Source organism: Larus michahellis, chromosome 8, assembly GCF_964199755.1.
Source record: "Larus michahellis chromosome 8, bLarMic1.1, whole genome shotgun sequence".
Lineage (NCBI taxonomy): Eukaryota > Metazoa > Chordata > Aves > Charadriiformes > Laridae > Larus > Larus michahellis.
The window spans coordinates 42,486,542-42,508,731 of NC_133903.1; the positions used below are offsets into that span (position 1 = coordinate 42,486,542).

The 22,190-nt window shown below is 38.5% G+C and overlaps 1 protein-coding gene across 26 annotated transcripts in view; it reads right to left on the bottom strand.

Annotated features, from left to right (window-relative positions):
• ADGRL2 (adhesion G protein-coupled receptor L2) overlaps window positions 1–22,190 on the bottom strand; it is a 392,373-nt gene that overhangs the window by 116,035 nt on the left and 254,148 nt on the right. For all 26 annotated transcript variants that reach the window (XM_074598825.1, XM_074598822.1, XM_074598823.1 and 23 more), the window contains one exon: window positions 11,544–11,716. In XM_074598825.1, coding sequence (XP_074454926.1) covers window positions 11,544–11,616 — 73 coding nt within the window. In that variant the 5' untranslated portion in view covers window positions 11,617–11,716. The remainder of the gene's footprint in view (window positions 1–11,543; window positions 11,717–22,190) is intronic.

A 22,190-nucleotide genomic window follows, 5' to 3' on the forward strand; every position in this document is an offset into this window, starting at 1 on the left:
GCATTCATCTGGCACAGTGGTTTCTCAAGCTCCAGTAGATGCACAGATTTCAGTGGGTTTTTTCGTCTACTTAAGGGTGGAGCACTCTGACAGCTCTACCGTGACCTGCACCTCTCCCACATGTCCAATGCCCGGGTGACACGGTTCAGGGAGGTGACTGGGGCAAACCTCTTCCTATAAGACAGACCCCTTCTTCCCGTACCAGTCCACCCCAGGGCCACCACACGGGTGCCAAAGCCACCACAAGGGAGCTGATGGGGTGAGAGAGCAGGACTGAACACTCCCTACCACCACCGGACAAAAATGCTATCGCTCAGTGTTACCTGGCTCACCCCGCTGATGTGCACGTACCCAGAAGCGCAGCCGTGCTCCAACTCCATGACGCCAGCTCACGGGGCAGGCGCAGATGTTCTCCTGCCCAGCTGCGAGGAGGGCACGCGCAGCCTTGCCCTTGACTGTCTTCCAAAGGCACGCTGCCTACTGCAAACATCTTCTGATAATTAAATCTTAATACTTCCACTTTGGAAAGCAAACACCTGACACGGAGAAGCTGTGCACATCTCCACATGCTCCAGAGACTTTCCTAAATAACTTGTCAGCAGTACTAATTGAAAGTGTGTAGTGTTAATATGTTAACAGCAGACATATGATCAAAAAAAGAATTTTCCACAGAAAATTGGAATTTGTCAGGGGGAAGGGAAGAAATGCACGTGGATCTATTATTGTGTAAATTTATTATTATGTTAAAAGTATTTACTGGCAATCTAATTTAGAAATTACTGTTACACATTCTAACCATATGCTTCGTAGGTGTTTTTTTTTCCCTCCCTTTAAACACCATCAAAGCCTTACATTGACCTCATTAGAGCTACTTCAAGTTCTGACCTCCTAAACACAGCATACACAGAAAACAACTGTAGTGCTCCTCTTGAAGTCTCTGACTATAAGGTCTAGGTGTATATTCAAACAGCACGGGCAAATGTGACAGCTCTAAAAACAGACTTAGCAGTTTAAGTTGCCGACGTGCTATTGTGTTGTCTGTTCTCCTGAGTCAGCAGAATAAGCATTCTTGTAACCTTCAATACTCTGGTTGAGGAAACCAAAAAAGGGGAGTATGAAAAACCCAGAGAAAAACCAAAATAAGCATTCTATGTCCAGGGATGTTAGTCTGCAATCATTAAAAGGAGACACCTACCTATGCTGCAGATGTAACTTAGGAGTCATGACTTTATAAACACTCGAAGAATAAAAACGAATTTTTAGCTGAGCATCTATCTATACACTGTGAAATATATATATATTAATACCTGGTTTTAAGCTCAAACTATGCAGGTAATTTGTGCAAAAATTAATTCCCGATGAAGGGTATACATTTGTGTGGGTAATACAAATGGAAACTGATTCCAGGGTTTTTTACTTCAATATCTCCTTCACTTCCAGTGCCCCCAGGTTATCTAAGGATGTAGCACAATTGAGAACTATTTTCATGGAACAGCAATTTTAAATAAATGGGATATTAGAGATGAGAGCTGTGGGTCTAAAAATGTTTTCATGTCTAAAACATGAAATACCATGCAGTAAACATGAGATGTTTTGACTGTTTAAATGGTTAACTGGCATTAGTAAATAAATATATAAAAACCCCAATCTTTTCAACAATTAAATTTTCAGATAACAAGCTTCTAGGAAGTCACCTCATGAAGACCAGACTACAAAATGTGAACCACAAAATGTGAACTGCCTTTTTATTGGTGGATCTATTGTTAATACTCATGAGAATCGCTTGCGGGCGGTTAACTAACACCACATTATCAAGATATAAACACGTTGCATAAAAATTCTCAAAATCTTCAATAATGAGCTCTCCTCATGTTATTTCTTCATCGTGTCATTGGAAACGATTCATTGGGCCTTATCAGACAAGAGTTCCCATTTTCTATCATTCCATTTTAACCTGCCTAATCAGTTGAACAAAAGTACTTTATGTAAAATGATTCCTTTAGTTGCCTTAGTTACAAATCCCTGCAGTATTGTATAATTGAAATCTACTCACGTAAGTTAGGAATAATTAGGACCCCAAATTAAGCCAAACACAAAGTTAATTCAAATAGTCAGCTGCTGTCATTTAAATGGTTACAGAGTTTTATTGTTGCTTAACATCTCTGAATGCTTTTAAATGCATTTTTTTTTTTTTCTCCCCCCACCCCCTTACAAGCCGATCCAAGCCGACCCCTTACTCCAAATGGGAATAGGATCAAGACAATAAATTTTGATCAGGTCACGATCATTCATACCTTGAGCTAAGATTTTCCTCAGCAAAGTTTTTTCCTGTTATTACCACTAGATTTATTTATTTATTTATTTTTAAAATCAGCCAAATAAAAAAAAAAATTAATTAAAAAGAATGGAAACAGATGAGGCTTTGAGGTAAATAAAGTTAGAATCATTGAGTCTGCTACAAATGACATCACCACGACAACAAACTTTTAATAGCAAATATTCAGAAAGTGTCTCTTCATTCTTCAAAAAAACCTTTTGTAAAAAGAAGGCAACGTAGGAATGCCATTAAAATGGATCCCTAAGAAATCCAAGAGCTAGAAAATAATGCATCACAGAGGTAAGGTTACATATTATAACGAGTTGTTGCAAGGACTAAGTTAGGACTCTGCTGATTTAACAGAATGAAATACAAAATAATTTATACAGCAAATTATTTGTTACTACTGTTATATATAACAAAATAATTGTTATATTACAAGATGACAATGTAACTGGTAAAGAAAACCACCGGTGGTTAGATGCATTTCTCAACCGTTTTTCTGTCGGCGCTTAGTTTCAATGCAGAACAAAACACTGCATATTATAAATCCTTCAAGACAGTTTACGTATGGATGACTTCCAGACTTTTGTATTGTGAATTTTTAAAAATGTATTTGCGCAGCATGCTTTTTAATATATATGAAGAGACAGATATATCTACATCTACACTAGTATAAAGATATAGAAGATTTAAATTTTTTTTAGTACTGAGCAGGACTTGAATTGAAGGCCTAAACCAAACAGTTTATGCATGATGTGCTATGCTGATATATTTAATTTTTTTCCAGCTGGTACATTAATACATGAAGTGATGTTTTGTGGACTCTATCCATCTTTATGGGTAATAATACACATCACAAACCACCCGTTTGCCCTCTAGTACTTTCCATGCTTCACTCTTCACACATGCCAGCTTCATCTGTTGCAAATTAAATGATGCAAAAGCGTAAGCAGCAAACTGTTCGGTTTTGTTTACTAAAAGCACATTTGTCTTAAGCCACTAAAAGGCATGATCAGTTCTAAGCCAGAAAACCACATTTTTCCAATAGACTTTCAATGGTAAATGTTAACAGTGGTGCAGAATAAAGTAACGTTCTATAATTTAAAAAAAAAAAAAAATAATGACAAAACATTAAAGGCAATCTGCAAGCCTAAGTTACAGAAAAGAACTGGGGCAGCTCAATGGGGAGAGATAGGAAAAAATAACGTGAAAGACTGTGAAAGGCAGATCAAGTCACACGCACAGCCGAAGAGGATCAGTGGCAAACAGGCAAATCTGACTGAAGCTCGCTAAGAAGATGGTTAAAACAGAAATTATACAAAATAGCGCTGAAGTCTTTAAAAAGCAAACATTTTTCATTGCCAACTAAAAATGCAGCAGATAGGAGAATTTGGTTTCAGCGTCAGCTTCCTCAGATTTCCTAAATGAATTACTGAACTCAAATTTAACAGGAAAATTGCTCAAACAGCACCCTGCAATAATTGTACTTTCTGCTGCAAGAGAACAAAACTACCTAACTCCCGAGAGAGACATCAAAATCCCTGACGGGGAGAACACAAAAGCCAGCTCTCCTTCCATCGGCAAGATCCCTCATAAAACTCGCCGAGCGCTGTATCCAACGACTGAAAGTTATGTGGTCCCCCTGGGTTTCTCACATGTATGTGTTGCTCAGGCAACGGATGAAAAAAAATTCATTTTGCTTCCCAACTAGTCTCCCCTACACACATTTTATACACCAAGAAAACATCAGTGATTATTATACTAGTATAAATTGCGAAAACAAAAAGAATGAAATATTCCCAACCACCTGGACTGGTCCAAGCTCAGGAGGAACAACCAGGGAACCTCCTCTACCACTGCCAACTCACTCGTGTACGTTTACACGAGTTGCTCTAACGTCACCGGAACATGGATGAATCATCTCCCTAATTGAAAGAAGGACCCACCAACCGAGCCAATATTCATACAACTCTCTTTCTCTACACTTCAAAAGAAAGCCGGGAAATAGAAATTACAGAAACACAAAGAGATTTAGCACAATTGGGTTTTGAAAGCCAGTGAGTAGTTCCAGAAACTTTCTGGAAGGGCAGGAATTTGGGACACCTTCAAGCAAAAGGATTTTTTTCAGCTCCTATCTATCAGAAAAAAATGCATATTCAATTTATCGTATGATGTCTTTGGATTTGAGGTGTGGCTTATTTACAGAATCACCCACACAAAATTTATCCTGTGTTAAAAATGTAAAAAATTCAGTAATCCTGAAAAAAAGTGAATGATGATTGGCAAAACATCCAATATTCATGTTTCTCATTCCAAATGTCAATCCAAACAAATCATCAATGGATAAACCAGTACTATCTATAGAAATGTAAAACTGGAGCTGATCCAGCTTTGACAGAATGAAATTTTATCAAATTAGAAGTGATTGGAAATAAAAAACCTGCAGAGTGATTCTACCAACACAGGCACATAAGAAGTACCATATATAACTGAAAGTACAACAAAACTATTCACAAACCCTTACTACATACGGATGTATTTGATTTCCTTATCTTCTTTTCTTCTGGTTTTATACTTGGACAGTATATAATACAATGAAGTGCTGATTTAGTGCCGTATTATCCAAGTACAAAGTCATGTAACAAAGAAAAACAATAATAATCAGAGGGAACGAGTATAAATATTCTTCTAACCAACCAATGTTGATGAGTAAATATGATACTAATTAACCACTGTAAAAGGACAGACAATTTTTAAGCATCTCTTCCATGAACGTTACTGTATAAATATATACAACTGCATAAGAACACGTTGGGAGCTCCTATACTAGTAAGTGCATTTATGACGATAATATGGATGGACAACAAGCCAAGAACATCTCCCTGTGAATGGTTTTCTCTCCTTTTCCTCACATAACACAACCTGGAACACGATCACAAACACGGAAGTGGGCACATACATGAAACATACATTAGAGCTGTTTGCATAAGCCCTTTTTCTGTAGTGCTTTCATCCTACATACACGTGCTTACATTAAGACATCCATCCAACACGCAATAAGCATAAAATGTATTACTTTTCTGTAATGTTTACTCACAGAGGTAGACCATGAGCATCAATAGATCTGCTTGCGAGCAGAAAACCCATTATGCGTTTGTAGAACTTGGGAAAGAATATTAAATCTAAAATCATTATACTTTATGATAATTTTTATAATCTGATCATAAGGACGCTAAATGTAATAAGAAAGCCAGGGCTGAGGCATTCACTGGTATCAGATGCTTCAGGCACTTATACTTCTATTTTACACTATGACCTAAAAGTACGATATAGAGAAAGACAATGTTGTTAAAGCTATATAAAAAAACCTTCTTACTAAGATGAGCAGTATTCTTCCATTTGACACTAAACAGAAATGAAAATAATTAAATACCTTAAAAAAAATGAAACGTAATAAAAATAGATTATATATATTTCCATATTTAGTAACAGAGTACTAATGAAGCTTATTCATTTTTTGAAAGACATATATGTCCAAACTCTGCTACTGTGTTCTTGGAAGTGTACCTTATTGTAATAAACTAATCTAGAATATACCCAGCTTTATATTTAATAAAGGAAAAGCCCCTCAAGCAATGGTGTCAGTGCAGGCTAGCTGAAGGTTAAGCCAACCCCCTCTCGTTGCAGTGGCCAGCTGCATGGCTCGCCTCTCCCACCCACACCCACCGAGGTTACGGCAGCGAAAGATGGCACACTGAAGTAACAGCTGAGAGGGCTCTGAAAACCTAACATCTGCCCTTGGCACAACACACGGCGTTTCTACAGTTTTACACGTTACAGGGTTCTTTTCCTCTTCTGAATACAGAGCGCAAGAAATGCAAAATCAATCGATACAAAATTCATAAAGGAGAACGTTTTTAAGTAACTGACGAAGAAGAAAGCATATCAAAATAGTAATACTGTTATTCATCTCACAGTAATTTTGCATTTATACTTCTTCTCTTTGCTTAAACTATCAGACCCTTATGTTAACATTTCCTAGCAACTTCTATACTGTTAGTACAGTATTTAAAATGGTTCTTCATGCATTCTTCTACATGGTTCTCCTACATTTTAAAATAGTGGTGGTTTTGTCTAGGTTTCAAAAATGTAATGTTATAGCATAGGATCCTGCAGACCTCACTGCTCAGGGAATATATGAAAGGATATTCACTGCCAGCATGTTAAAGAATTGCTGGCTTTTCCAGGCAGTCTGTCAGTCTCGATTACCTGGAAATGCACTTGAAAAGTTTAACAGACATTCTTTTTTAAGAAGAAGTTTGGTAACACTGTTTAGATCAATTTCCGTTTTAGAAGGTATGTTAGGCCTACGCCTCCCTCAGAAAAGGAAAAAGAGATGTCCCAGGTAAGTATGCACCACAGTATCCCAGTGAAAAATGGCATGCTCTTCCAGGAAAGAAAACAAGACTCTACAGCAGTAGCTGTCTGCATAAATCCAGTTGCTCCCTTCGCATAGGTATTTTCTTCTGCATCATCTCCATTAACCAATTAAGAAAAAAGAATCCTAAAACACATTAGGTATATATGCTAAAAATGAAGGCAGTATTGGAAGGCTTACTAGAGAGACCCTCCAAAGGGCAGGCAGTAACTGGCTGGCCTTAGCGTGCTCGGTGTGCGTATGGATGCTTTGCAACCTCTATTAAACCAAGTAGTTGCCTACTAACTGTGCGCTTCACAGAGCTCTCGCTGTGATAAATTCCCTGGTTAGAAATTAAATTACTGCTCCTATTTGCTCTTGCGTGACTCCATAATGGGTTTCCCCCCCTTGTAGAACTTATATCCGCTAATTAACAGAAGCTGATTTCTTCTCAAGTCCAGGGTACAAGATTTATTAAATTCATATCCTGGGCAAAATCCTACTAATACTTCCTAGTAGATGTGTAGGAAAACCAATGTGCTTCCACAGTTTGTTGAGTACCTGGTGTCATATGCCTTAGACACTCTAACTCTGAGTGACCTGACAGGAGCCGAAGATCTGAAGCAATATGCTAAAATATCAAATACCTTTGTAGTGGCCGCAACGCACATTATCTGTATTTAATATGTCTTTTCTTTAGTAAATGCACTAACGTTGGATATACACTTAAAACTGCTTCCAATTTAACACTCAGCTCCTTGGCTGGCATAAGTGGAATTTACAGGAATTTATATTTCTCAGTGTAATGTTAATTAAAATGTACATTCAGAGGCAAAGACAGGCTGGATTTTTTTTTTAAATAACATTAATGCCGTTTAGGAAAACTGAATTAAATAGATAATGAAAGCTTGATGCTTCTTCCTTTGGACAAACCATAGATAATATTTCATAATAAAATAAATTAAAATTATATTAAACCTTGATTAAAATAAAATGTAAGCAAAGAAAATTATTTCCGTGCTTCCCAAGCACTTGTGCCTTTCAAGCAGCAGAACAGAACTAAAAGGTGCCTAAATCTACTCGAAACTGTGGACTTCATAAGCAAGATAAAGCTTAAAATATCAAACCCTGTACAGGCCAAAAAACTTAATCAGACTGTTTAGCTCTGACATCTTTTTTTCATATGCATATTAGTGTATCTGCCTTAACTTGCTTGAAGAGAAACCAATAATATGTATAATAAGCTTTTTACTCTGCTTTGCTATGGAAACAAGACGTGTGATCTCACTCTGACTTTCTGCATTTTCTCAGATAATTTTTAACTTGTTGGATGATTTCACCTAATTAGGAAGGGAAAGAAAAAAAAAAAAGAAAAAAAGATAGAGGTGGTGTCAAAAGTGATTCCTTTCCTACAGTTTGTAGGAACCAGGTAAGTAAAGAAGAGGGACTCAACGGCATGGGGCCAACAGGAGCACGAACACACTCCTTCGGCAAGAGCGGAGAGCCAGGACGGCGTGGGACTGGGCAGGACCCCGGTGCAGCCGCAGCGGAAGCTCCCATCTCCCCGGGGCGATCAGCCGCGGGAGGAGGCCAGGCTTCACGGGGATACCCGCGTAACTTCGATTCTAACTGCTTTCCGAGGTACTTCTTTCAGTACGTCTTTTGTAATAAAATTGTAGTTCTAAAGACATACCTCCAGTAGAACATGCTAGAAAAAGGGACAGAAAAATACCTTCCGAAATGACGTTAATATTCAAGCTCATGACTTCAGCTTTTCCTGCCTCTCATCTTTTTCTTACTTAGGGCTGCAATGCTTTGCTGTTGATGGTAATAACAATGTTTTTTCAAGCCTCTACACAACAATATTGACCTGTTGTTGATCAATGTACCAGCAGCGTATAATAACTCGGTGCGTTTTTCCCTCCAGCTGCCGGCACTCATCCGTTCCAGGTTCATTTGACCTGAAGGAACAGACTGCTTCAAAAAGCAACCGCACCTGGGCTGCGCTAGGCAGGAAAAACAAAGCAATACCAAGACCTTCTTAACTGAAGATATGAGTCCTATTTGGATAGGCGACGCTAAAATAAAATTGCAGCCTTTGTATAACTGTGCCTACTTGCTAATTCCCTGGTGAGTTAAAGTAAAGGCACTGTGAGGGTAATGAAGTCTTCATCTTGATTGGAAAATGTTTCATTATATGAACAAATGAGTCACTTGTCCACACCCAGGATCGTTTTTCCTCTCTCTCTCTCTGTTTAACTGTACAGAAACATTAAAATATAACAGCAGGGAATTTTGCCAGGTTTCATCTCCCCCACCAACCGCAACAACCTGCATATACACATAAGATTTCTATAAAAAACCCTAAGTTCCAAGCGAGAGAATTAAAGATTTTCTTATTTCTAGCAAAAGTTAGATGCTCTTATTTTAACCTTTGTTCATGTTCATACTTCCAGGCATGAAGTGCTACTAAAGCACGTTACACTTGGCATCTCTTATTACTGAAGCAGAAGGCAATGTAATCTTGTGAGAAAGTGTAATAATGCGGTATTCATTTTGCTTCTGTGGCTGGAAGCCAACTCTATATTAATATTCATTTCCAGTATACAGAGCCACAATATTTCATTTATTTTAAGAATTTACAATTAATTTGGTATGATTCTGTTATCTGCTCCCAATTTCCTTCCCTGTTTCTTTTAGCTGAAAAAGCAGCTCTTGTATAGACTTTAAAAAAGTAAATTCACAACTGAAGCATCAAAAGATTGCTACTGGCTACTAACAGCAAGAAAAACAGGGACAGAACGAAATGAACTTGAAATATTACAGATGACAATGAAAATTAGCTTTCTGCAAATGGCAAAAATTCAATCTGCAGAAGTTCTCAGTTGACTTTTTCCTTTCCAAACTCAACAGATAAAACACTCATTGCAGCATGCTGCCTAGTACTGTAACCAAACCAGAGAAGAGCTGTTTGTCTGCTTTTCCTTTCTATTTCCAAATGTTTTCAACCACCACACAGCATTAAGCTGCAAGTATGTGAATCTTTGTAAAATGTACTAGATACAGGGATTCAAAACAATTACAATAACAAATAAAATCCTTAGTATTTTAAAGCTTCGGAAAAAACGTAAATAGATGCCTCTACTTCCTACACCCTTGGTTTCAACTAGTGCAACCACTTTTGCAATGTAAGTGCATTTATAATTAACACAAGTTATTACCTAACCAGCCAGTCGTAAGATTTGCAATTCCATTCTCCTAACATGCATTTACCTTCCTTACCTGTGAAAGAGGCTGAAATTAGTCTACCTTCCAGCTGTTGGCACTTACTTTCCTATAAAAGTGAGGTTCTACCCACGTCCACAGACTCAACAGACACCAAGAGAGCAGTCCATACAGCAGCCACCAAATCAGAAACCCCATCAATGATGATCTGCAGAGTCCCATGGGAAATGCCAGTTTTCTAATATATCCCGGCAATATTTAAGGAAGAGGGGAGCGAGGGGGAAACTGACCGTGAAAGCTACTTAAGTGAAATGAGACTTCCCCATGTTCAGAAACCTTCATGAAGACTCCTAGTACGTACTCCCTGATAGATGTGTGTGTTCACACATACGTATGAACAACCTATTTTAGCAAAGCTTGTCTGTCAGTACAACACAAGATCCGAGTTTTAGCCTAGAATAAATGCGTAGCAAATTACACAGTGAACATGGAAGACCGCATACAATATTGAAGTTTTTAATCTCGGGTTTTGCCATTTTTGGGGACTAGATTCTTTTGGTTTGTATAGATTGGGGAAAGAAGAGAGGGGGAGGCAGAGCAGCTTTCCTGAAGTATATCTGAAAATTTAACCTTAAAATTCAAAGAATTTTGACAGGGTAAGGTATGTATCTGCTTTAAAAGATGGTGAGATCACGCCACAGATGCGCCAAAGAAGCCTTATATATTATATATCGATTACTGAATGATGTAGGAAGGCGTGGAGGTGCTAGTTTATTGCTAAACCAGTATTTTCACCAGCAATCTAGTCAATCAAAATTCTTACCCCCAGAAATCTCATAAACAATGTTTTCCTGATCATTCATGTTTCGCTGTTACTATGAGAGCAAAATAACTGGATAAAATAGAGATTATCAAGAAAAACAAATAAAGAATAGAGGATACAAATTTTTTTAAAAGGTTTTTCCTTCCTCCTATGTTTAATTTAAGAGCTATTTTAAACACCATATTTGATAGCAGTGAAGTATTTTTTCCTTTTTTTAAAAAAGTAAAAATATTTTTAAGTAGATGCTATTCCTGTATGCACTTTGAGGTTTATTTCCTGAAATTTAATTTGCACAGTTCTAATCTTAATGAAGTGTTTGGCATTTTATTTTCAGCCAGCCAAATTAGAAAAGTAAAACAGACTTTTCATTTGCACTGTTTAGTTATTTTCTATCACATTTAACATATCTATACGTTGCTTCTAAATGGTTGCGCAATGAGAACAGGAAAAAAGAAGAATAAACAGGAAGACCCCAAAAATAAGGCATCTATCAATCAAGGATATTAATACTGTCCCTTCAGTTGTCTGAACACTGCATTTCAGTTTCAACATAGCACACTGTATCAAAACCAAAAAATATATTTTCTTTCTTCATTAAAAAAGAGAATAATTTGAATCTTATGAATTAAACCTAGAAAATGCTACAGACAAATGCTTTTAGTTTGACATCCCAGAACTTCAAGTCATCTAACAGAAATTAACTGTACAGACCATTCACCTCATCTGCAAACTGAAGTAAAAAATAAACTAAAGCTTACCTTCAGTACACTGCAGGAAGCTGATAATGAGCAGAAACCAAAAACTTCGCATTCTGCAGCCAGAAGACACCATTATTGATCCCTGTAAGAATTTTCTTTGTATTCCTTAATGAATCCAGTTATAAAAGCCCAGCATCATCGAAACCAGTGCTCTGCATTATTCATCTTCATACCTGGAGAAGCAGAGGATTTGGAAGAAAAGGAGAAAAAAAAAAATCCATCAATAGCTGAACACCAATAATTTGGAATACCAAATTTTACTTGACATGAAGACAGAAATTTTTAATAAAAATTGACAGTACACCTGTACGGTAGCTGGGAATTTGGCAGGTTTGTGGGATGTAATCTCTCAAGGTCAGTGATCATTAAACAGAATGACAAATAATGATACATGTTAAAGTTGAAAGGACGAATGTTATTGATGTACTTGCACTAAGACACATGAGAAGAAAAAAAAAAAAGAGAGAACGTTTTTTTCTGAATATAAGAAATTGGATTTGCAGATGACTAGGCTAAGCTTTTCCCACTCCCGAAATCTGACAGACAACTTGCAATTCTCCGCCTCAAAGAATAACAATAAAAATTAAATCTAGGGCACTGCCATATTTCTTACTGATTCAAAACACGGCGTGGCTGAGAACAGCAGAGCAACACCGCTCGGCAGCCAGGCTCTGCCCGTCTCCTCCCTGCCATGGCTCCGGGGTTCCCTTCCTGAGACACACAGGTCGCTCTCCTCAGATGAGAAACCCTAAAGGCAACTTGTCCGACAAAATACTCTGGTGAGGAAGCTTATTCCTACGACTCTGCAGTTTGCTATATTTCTACCCAATAAACACCTTCAGAAAAAAGGGAATAAACATAATGGATGAGACTCTCCTGCCCTTAGCCTCTGACGAGATTTGTCTCCAACTGAGAAATACGAACCGATCTGCTCCTGTAAACGATGTACCAAAGGAAGAATTCTTAAAGCTATCATTTGCATTTGAAAAATATAATTATGGTGATAGAGTGCAGTTGCTGTGATAGAAGATTTGACAGCAGAGTGCTCCCTTTTACTAATGACTTCATTCTCTCACCAGCCAACTGAGTAACGACATACATCCTCTTCCATATCTCACTGTATGAAGCCAGATCATGCTTCAGCCCCGAATATTACAGTTTGGGAAGCTAGAGAAAAATTAGCATCCATATAAAAACAGATGATTTTTAACTAGAAAGCTGGCTCTATATATTACACATACGTGAAACAACTCTGGACGAATGACTGGACATTGTGGCAATTACACATCCAAAGAGATGAATCTGGTGCCACATCGGTTTGGTCTCTCCAAGACGAACGGAGAGGACTGCATGGATATATTCCTGAGATACCTTAAATTAACATTACTTTAAAAACTTATAACAATGATTATGTAAACACGTAAGCGGAAGGATCCAAGGGCCACTTTTACAAGTATTGGAGCGTGTGGAGGGCTTTAAAAATACATTTATCCTTTTGGCAAGAAGAACTGGAAAGAATGAAGGGCACATGATACCAGACAAAGAAATTCTATGAACTGCAGATCATTTTCAGAAGCAGAAAGTGTAACTCCTTTTATATTACTCAATGTTAATATTAATCAATGACAAGTTTGTTCCCTGAGCACACAGACAGCAACAAGACTGACACTCACTTTTTCCCCAAGGAGAGAAAGATGGGAATTAACAGAAAACATTACGGAACAATTTCTCTGGCTCTCAATGAAGGCAATGTGACTGTGGCAGAACAGGAGGTTATTAAATAGCCAAGTACGCTTCTTTACTTGGCTCCTCTTTAAGAGGAGTGATGCCACTTCAGTGTAGGCTTCCCTCTCACACAACACAAGCATGCTTGTGATTTCTCACACAGGGAAATGAAAAAGAACTGACATCTGAGGCCGACTGATTTTATGTTTATTTATACATAAAAACAAACGCTTTTTCCAATTTCCAGCTACAGACAGGTGCTCTTCAATCACCGGTGCTTTTATCCGCACGTATTTCAACAAAGAGCATGCAATAGCAACCGGAGTGCTTCAGTGCAGGACAGCCAGAGCGTGGCTCTCCCTGGCACAGCCCCACGTGCCTAGAGGTAAGAGATGTGCCCTCAATTTAGATGGTGATACACCAGCTGCTACAGGACAACACAGAAGCAGTTATGAGGAGACAGTCGTATCGTATCTCTACATCTTTCACACTGGGCTGCAAGTGTTTTGCAACTAAAAAAAAAAAAAAAAAAAAAAAAAAGAAATCTAAAAATCCACAAAGGATGCACTGCATTCAGCAGAAATTACAATTGCAAAGGAGCTCCTGCTGAGTAAAGAAGGAAAAATTGCCACCATGATACATCCAAAAAAAACCCTGGAGATAGTTCAGCTAAAAGCTTGGGAAGAGCTTGGATTAATTTTTTACCTGTAGCACCCAAAGGAAAAATGATAAAACTATTTTATAGACACTACAGACTAATCAGCATAATTTCAGTAAGCAATCAGAATAATCCAAGAGAACAGATGAGGAACAATAATGGCTAAAAGCGAAATTAAGTCGGCCTTCTGATTGCTCCCAGTCTGTCCAGAAGATTTTGACTTCCTGAGACGCAAGTTTTATCGTTATTTCCGTAACGTATCACTGCACACCCAGATTTTAAGACATCTTCCTTCACCTTCAAGGGGATAGGGACATACCTATGCTTTATCATCCTTAAACTCATCGCTTCCTTGTGGGCTTTTTTAATTGGTAGGAGGGAGGAGGGTAGCGTTAAAAACTAAAACAATGAAAGCACTACTTGCGGTACCCAACATCTCTCTAAGAAAAAGCTGCAAAATTTACGGCAGAGACTTTTTGTTTTTAAATACAGTAAGAGCTCCTGACCTTGTAAACTGACTTATTTTAACTATTTTAATAAAAACCCACACTTTCTGAAAGGATAATGATGTTTTGTGATACCAAAACCAGCAGAAACTATTCAACTAAGAATAAATGCAAAATATTTTTAGCACAAGTTTAAGTGCTTTGTGCAATATATTGTTCTCTCTGGATTGCTGTAGCCTACAGACATAGAATTTAACTCAGTGTGCTGCTGCAAAAAGAATTCAAAATAAACTAACCAGCCCCTAGTAGATTATGAGTAACACATGTTTTTCTAAAAAAGCAAGAAGAAATTAAGCAGTGTTTGAAAACTGATGCAATAGGGTTTGGTTTTGCTTCTTTCTTTTCTTTTGAGTAAAAATTAACAGCTTCACAGCGAATGATTTTTAACGCAACCTATATATTTGAGAAACTCTACGTGGCTCCAAGTAAAAGAACGGCGGTGCCGTTCTGAACAAACTATTCAACAAACTATTCATCAGCGTAACAAAAGCTAATCCTGAAAAAGGTACCCAGACATGAGCTGGAGCCAGAGAGCACTTTGGCTATAGACGCTGCCGGCAGCCGTGTCCTTCTGACCATCCATCTATCAGCGATACGGAGCCTGCCAGTGGCATCTCACAACAACAACAAATCCCAAACCAAACAAGTAGGACCAGGAAAAGACATATTAAGTTACTTCTTTGTAAACAGAAAAAGGAGACCACGGCGAGCGAGCCGTCCTGCGCAAATAACTTATTTCCCCTCAGACCTTAATAAACCTTTTCTCTGGATCACTGACTGCTTGGGCTGCTGGGTGGGGCAGAGAGAAACCCCCCAGAGCAAAAGGTTGCTTGAGTTGCAGAGCGCAATAAAAGCTGCCCAGAAAATTTCAGTTGTAACTTAAACCCCTACCCCTGGGCCATACTGCAGTCTCTCATCCAAAAAAACCCACCAAACCTCCACTGGAAACACAGCGGTTCACCTTGTTAAGCTTCTTCGCATATGTGCTGTTAAAGAAGACTAGATCAGTAACAGAAACGTTAATGTTCAAACCCGTACACTGCAACGGTATTGGGCACCTCTCAATACTGTATTCATAAGCTGTGCTCCATGTCTCAAGTATCTTAGTGCCCCTGCCTTGCTTCCTTGTTCTTCTGTACTTCTGAAACCTCTTACAGACGGAACAGGACCGCTGCAGAACACGTGCCACTGTTGGCCATCCCTCTCCCCGCAACATTGCTCAAGAGCACCCCAGAGATAAGAGAAAGCTGCTCCAAGCATGCTCCTTGAAACACTTTCATCTTTGAAGAGAAAGACCTCTAAAGGACTGCCACGTCCCGACTCTACTCTGTTTAACCTTCCCAAGGTTTTATTTTCAAAAGCCAAAAAAGGATCTTTTAAGAGCTTCCGGACCACTGACACAGCATGCTTACGAGCTGCCTTTTCCCTCCTGTTCCATCCAGCTTCTCAGGCAATTAAGACAGAGGGGAATGGAGAGATCTTTCCAGCTAAGCAAGGATATTTTTCTTCAGCTAGAAGTCTTTCAGACTAACACTGACGTATTTTACAATATAGTGCCTAATTTTCCAAATCGTCTTGGACACACCGTGAAGCACTTGCAACCTCAGCCAAGCTTTAATATCTCTATTACAGAAATAAGAATTATGGTAGCTTTACAGGAGATGAGGCACTGAGGTAAGGAACACCAGCCATAGCTGCACTGCTCTTACTGCCAAGGAACTACCAGAACCCAGGCAACCCTTCTTATAAAACCTGTATGACCTACCTTGCCACACATGCAGCACCCTCACCGCCCTTCATAACCCAGTTTATGAAACTCAGTAATTCTGAAATGTATCTGAGACACTCTGCAGGGGAAAGGAGGGGGAAGAGAAGGCAAGGGTAAGGAGATATATATTCATACAATATAATAGACTACTTAGTCTCCTGAGAAATCATGTGTCAACGTGCCTTCCCATCATGAGGCTTTCCCAATTTAAAAAAAATAGAAAAGTTAAACTTCCTATAAGCTGTAACATTAGAATTTAATTAGTGCAGTGTGATTAGTAAAACTGTCTAAGCCACCTTAGTAAAATACTAGAATGAGACTAATACTGTTTATGATCCAAGGGCTACGGTTCTATACCCATCTGCAGACACCCAGCTCTAGTTTTCAACGTTGAACATATCTTCAGGAGCACTCAATATGAGTTATTCCTAAGTCTTCAATATGGTTATTCAAAAATTGACTTACATTAATAACTTTGCATTAGTGCTACAGTACCAGATCGTAGAAAATCTTCGAAGTTACAAGATCTTGCAACAGAACCTGAAGCAATAGCCTGTGCTGGTTTAGTTAGCGTCCTTCTACTACCTATGACAAACAATCAATGCCTGATCTGTTCCAATTAAACAAGGTGCATATTGCAAGAAGAAAGGAAAGGCTAACTCTGCTCTCTCTACAATTGGTTAACAAAGACTTATTTTCCATTAAAAGCAATTCAATGCTTAAAATGTATTGGAGAGTCTTACCTTCAATTCTGTATTCAACAGTCCCTATTAATCGTCACCTTGAACACCGGATTTCTAACCTAAAACATCTCTTTCCAAGTTGCATGGAAGGAATGCGGTATCAGGGAAGGGAATAATGCAGTAAGAACAAGACTTGACCAAGGTCATTCAATCTTGCAACAAAAAAAATTACTTCAATGCATTCAGCTGCATTGTGCTCTGAGGTGACATACCCATGCCCGAGAAGCGCCTGAAACAGTGTGCCATGACCATGCATCCCTAACTCAAGAATGACCACAGAAATGCCCACCCCACCCCAGCCTGGGCTCCCAGCTCATCAGTGAAGCAGATAATTCAAAATAGCCCATCTACCTATGCAAGACATGCCACTAAACAGTGCACTGACACTGTTTTAACAGTACAACATCACAATTTAGTCCATCAGTCCGCAGCAGCTCAGTGGTCTACCGCAATCGTTCACAGAGAAAATAAACAGGATTTGAGAGGAAAAAGACGAACATTTTTCTTTCTCATCAGCACCCCAGTTCGGCTCAGCCTCACTCTTGTGTTTTACAGAGGCGTTACACGGTGCTCCGCTCCCGACAAGCCAGCTTTGCCCCTTCTTGTTAACACAGGATAAAGCCTGGACACTCTAGGGAGTTTTCATTCAATAAGGCAGCAAAGTAAACCTTTGCTAGCGCTAATAAGAATGGCTTTTTTTGGCTCCAGGCACTCTCCTTTTGCCAAGTCTGAATTTCTTTTTGCCTTTGCTAAATGCTCTGTAATCAAGGGGGGCGTCACTCAATCCTCATTGCAAATTCCCTGTATTTCACCTGAACGGACATCGTGCCGCTACATCAGACCACCTCCACTCCAACACTGCAGCTAAAACCTTCTTAACGCTTCTGCCCTCGGTGTCACTACAGCTTCCCGGGGTCTGGAAGAGAAATCCCCAGCATCCAAAGAAAGGGGGAGGGAAAGGGATGCTGTAAGTCAATTACAACCATTATCGGCTGTAATATCTTAGTGTCACGCTGAGCATGTTAAATATGCTGATCACTTTGGACACCAGAGGCACAGTCTGAGGCTGTTTGCCATTCTCTTCATTAAACTGCAAAACAAATAGCTCTCATTTTCAAACCTACGTAGGACAGATTTTATGAACATCAAAAATAAACAAGAAAATAATGAATAGCAATAAAGAACACTGAGAACCATATGACAAACTAAAAGAAGCCATCACAACAGCTGAAGAAAATTCAAAGGCTTTTCAAACTTCTCAGAGGAGAGAAATCCTCAAAATAATCTATTTATATTAGAAGATATCGTTCCTTTCCCTCGAATAAAAAATAAATAAAAAAAATCACTAGACTAACATCAACCAAAGACACTGCAGTCTTGTAAGACAGTAAACTGTTTGTTGACAGCCTTGACAAGGCTTTGCAAAGGCCCATATTTCTCAAAGCTGTTATGCCACTTAGCTGATCTCTTTTTTTTCCTGCCATCCAGTGTTTTTCACAGCCGAGAACTTGTTTGAAGTGGAAGTAGACTGAAAAAAAAAAACAAACAAAAAAACAAAAAAAAAAACAAAACCACAAACAGAACCGAGTCCCGGGACAGTGGTCAGACGTGCCGGTACCTGCGCGGCGAGGTGGTGCTTCTCTACTGACTGCGGGGCTCCCACCGCCCCCACGCTGCTCCCTGCCCGCCCAGCACTGGGCTGCAGCCGGGAAACGGGTTCAGATAAGCCCTTCACAGCTGACACGCTGAAGAAAGACCACCTCATCAGACCAGCACAGAGCCACCAGCAAAACACCCACCAGCTACCACTTTCCAAAATAAAATCAAATTACAGGCAAGAGCAGACAAGAACACATTTTCACCCGTGCTGTAACTGGGTTAACAGGGGCTGTAGAGACCCAAAACTCTGGAACAGCAACCAGACCACGGCCGGGGACGGCTGGGCTGCAGCCTCAGCGTCCTGTGTTCATGCGCAAACCTCAGTTTGGTAGGACCAAGCCCCTGGAAACTGCTGCACCGAAGACTTTTTTTTCCAGGTATGTGCCAAGGAATCTTACCAAACAGATTCATGAAGGTACTGTGATAGCATCCATTTTAAAGCATCCCGTTTTCTATCAGCTGTATTTAAAAATCAGTGTATGTGGTCCGTATTCAATATAAATGATCCTGTTCAAGCTTCAAGAACAAGCTTGCGTGGGCAGCAAAGTCACTTTTGATTATTCTTAAAAATTCTATCAAAACCCTTTGTCGTTACCAGAAAAATACCAAGTCTTTAAAAAGTAACTGAAAAATATTTATCATTTTTAAAAAATCAGAAGCAGGAGGTACATACATATACAAACAATGCACCGGCGGTAATTTGTGGCATATCTTTTGCTTGGAGAGGAATACGGTTCTAATGCTAACATCTGTGAGACCACGGCCTAATCATTGTGCAGTGAAATATGAAACAAAATCAATGGTGGCACGTAAGATGTAATCTCTGCTGTGTTTGGCTCACTGCACTGAATCCTTGACTCATAAATCATTGTTACTAGCCATTCAGTGAATCAATATTCAGATTCCCTCTTGGTCTATACATATGACCACTAAATGAAATAATAATGACCAAAATCTGTCATATATTAGGTTATCAATATTACCAGAAGGGATTTCTTGGGAGCAATGAGGTAATCTAGGATAAAATATATCAGATGAGCATGCAAAGAAATGTGAAAAACCTGTGACTAAATATAGAGACAGCAGAAGAAAGGTATTTTTAAATACCCCTCCTTCCATCATAGGTATTAAAATTTACCATAGCATCACAATAATGCATTTTATGAAGGACCGTTTCAATGATGCCTGCTTTTAATTATGTTTTATGCTGTACTTGAGCATTTTTCTTCTTCTTCTTTCAAATAAGCCCTTCTCAAGTTATTACTAGTTTTGTTTCTTTTCTCTAAAGCACAATTAATATTACAGTAATCAGAATAGTATTTTCTCACCAGCAGCCTGATAGTCAGGAGCTTCAGGACACCACATTTTAGTTCCACTAAAAACCACCAACAACAAACAAACATCTAAGAGTAATTCCATAATGCTCTGTTTTCCAAACCATTCACAAACCATCTACGCATTAAAAGGTGGTGGATCACCTCTTGAAGAAAAACCTGAGAAGTGCTGTGTGCTACCATCCCATACTCAGCCATGAGCCACATCAAAAATTGTCATTTTGACAACAGAAGAAGGGAAGAAATGATGAAGACCTCAAATACGTCACCTTTGAAAGAATAACCCACCAGGAATGGTCTTTAACTACTTTCTAAGCACAGAAGAGATTCTCCAGGCAAGTATGACTTACAGATAGAAACTCCAGTGAATTTACGTAGCCCTTTGGAGGACTTCGGCATGTATATTAAGTACCAAAAAAGAAACACACTTTGACAGAAGCCACGACTTTCAGGTTCACCAGTCTTACATACCAGTAGCACTTAGAAGTAGAAGGGTGAAAATTCAAAAACTATGAAATAAAAGTCAACAAACTCCCTGTCTTTCTTCCCTCGTAATTGGCTTTTCTCATACATACATTAATGGTGAAAACAAGAACTCAAGGGTGAGAAGCCCTGTATGACAGTATTGCACAGACAGCACTAACTCTTCCTTGCACCTACGCACAAATATATGACGGAATTACGTAACTTTTGCTTGCACATCGTCAAGAATTGTGAAACACACGCAATAAATATGGCAAATAAATCTTCAGTATCATTCAGAAAGGGCCTGATTCTGCAATTAAACAAAGAATTCACTTCTGTTACTGGATGACGGGCTCTGTAAAGACGCTCAAGTTGCCTAGGCATCTAGCGGTGCAACTGGAGTTAAGAGTCTTTCCTTGTACAATTTAATAAGCAATGAAGACTCAGGTGACTATTCTTAACAGTGCAAGGCAGCTGAATGACAACCGGTCAGTCACTGGAGCTCTACCATTCCTTTAATTGGGTAAACTGTGGGCTTTCTTATTTATTCAAACTACAATGGAGAAATAGAAAACTATTTCAGTTCATTTTTTATTCCTTTTGAAGAAAGGCTAAGTTGGAAAACGATAATGATTACATTTGGAGAAGTTATGAGCAAAATGCGCTCTAAATCATAATTCAACAGAAAGGCTCTTTCTACTTGCACGTACCACCCTAGCATCCTACATGGTACTCAAAAGAATGAACTCTTTTCATTGGAGTGACTGGAAACAGTATAATTCCCATACTTTTTAATTTTTTTTAAATCATCCCTGCAGCACAGATGAAATTTAAGATACATTTTTAACACATTTCTTAGCAGCAACATAACCTCTGATGTGCTGTGGTTTCATCAAGCAGACCAAGAACTCTGTGTCACACATTTACAATTTCTTTTAAATAATAGGTCTTGGTAGCTCAATGTGACAATGACACTGCTACTTTGGAAAATATCGTATTTTTCTTTAATTAGGTTACGATATGATTTTAAATTATAATTTATTTACCCTTTAACAATTACAAATACTTAACGACCTTTATTTTGTATTCTTTTACTAGAAACTAAAGAGATTTTTTTCTAATAAAAACCCTGCTCTTCACATGTTCTGCTGCAGTTCATGAACTGTACGTGCAACTAAAAAGAAAAAAATAAGTCTACATTTGTCTATCAACAATATTTATAAGTGAATAGAGTGGAAAGATTACAAAATTTTAATAAGAACATTATATTATAGTAGCAATAATCTAGGTGTTTTACTGGGAAGTGAAGTGGATTACCGTAAATGAAATTTTAAATGTCCTTTCCATTTTATAGATAACACAAAATGACTCTTTTCATGTCTCCAGCGATAAGGATACATGTGCCACACATTTAAATAGTGCCTTCACCCTATCCAACCCTGCTCATGAATTAATAATTCAGTGACATTAATACAAGAAGATAAATGATAAAGAGGTTACAGCACAAGGGCCAACGGTACACATATACTTCTTTTAGAACAGCTAATACCTCTCTGCCAATTACAGTTAGAACTTTTTTAACAGTTTTCAATGGCATTTTTACAATCTAAATAGCAGCTTATGCACACACAATTTCACACAACTCAAGCTTAATAAATCTCCTGCTGCTACCAAACAATCATTCTAGGGGATTAAAGTGCAACATCTGCTAACATTAATAAGCATTTTACATAGCAATATGTATAAAAGCAGTTGCTATCGGTCTTCTGAAAAAGCTTCTAGACTGGTA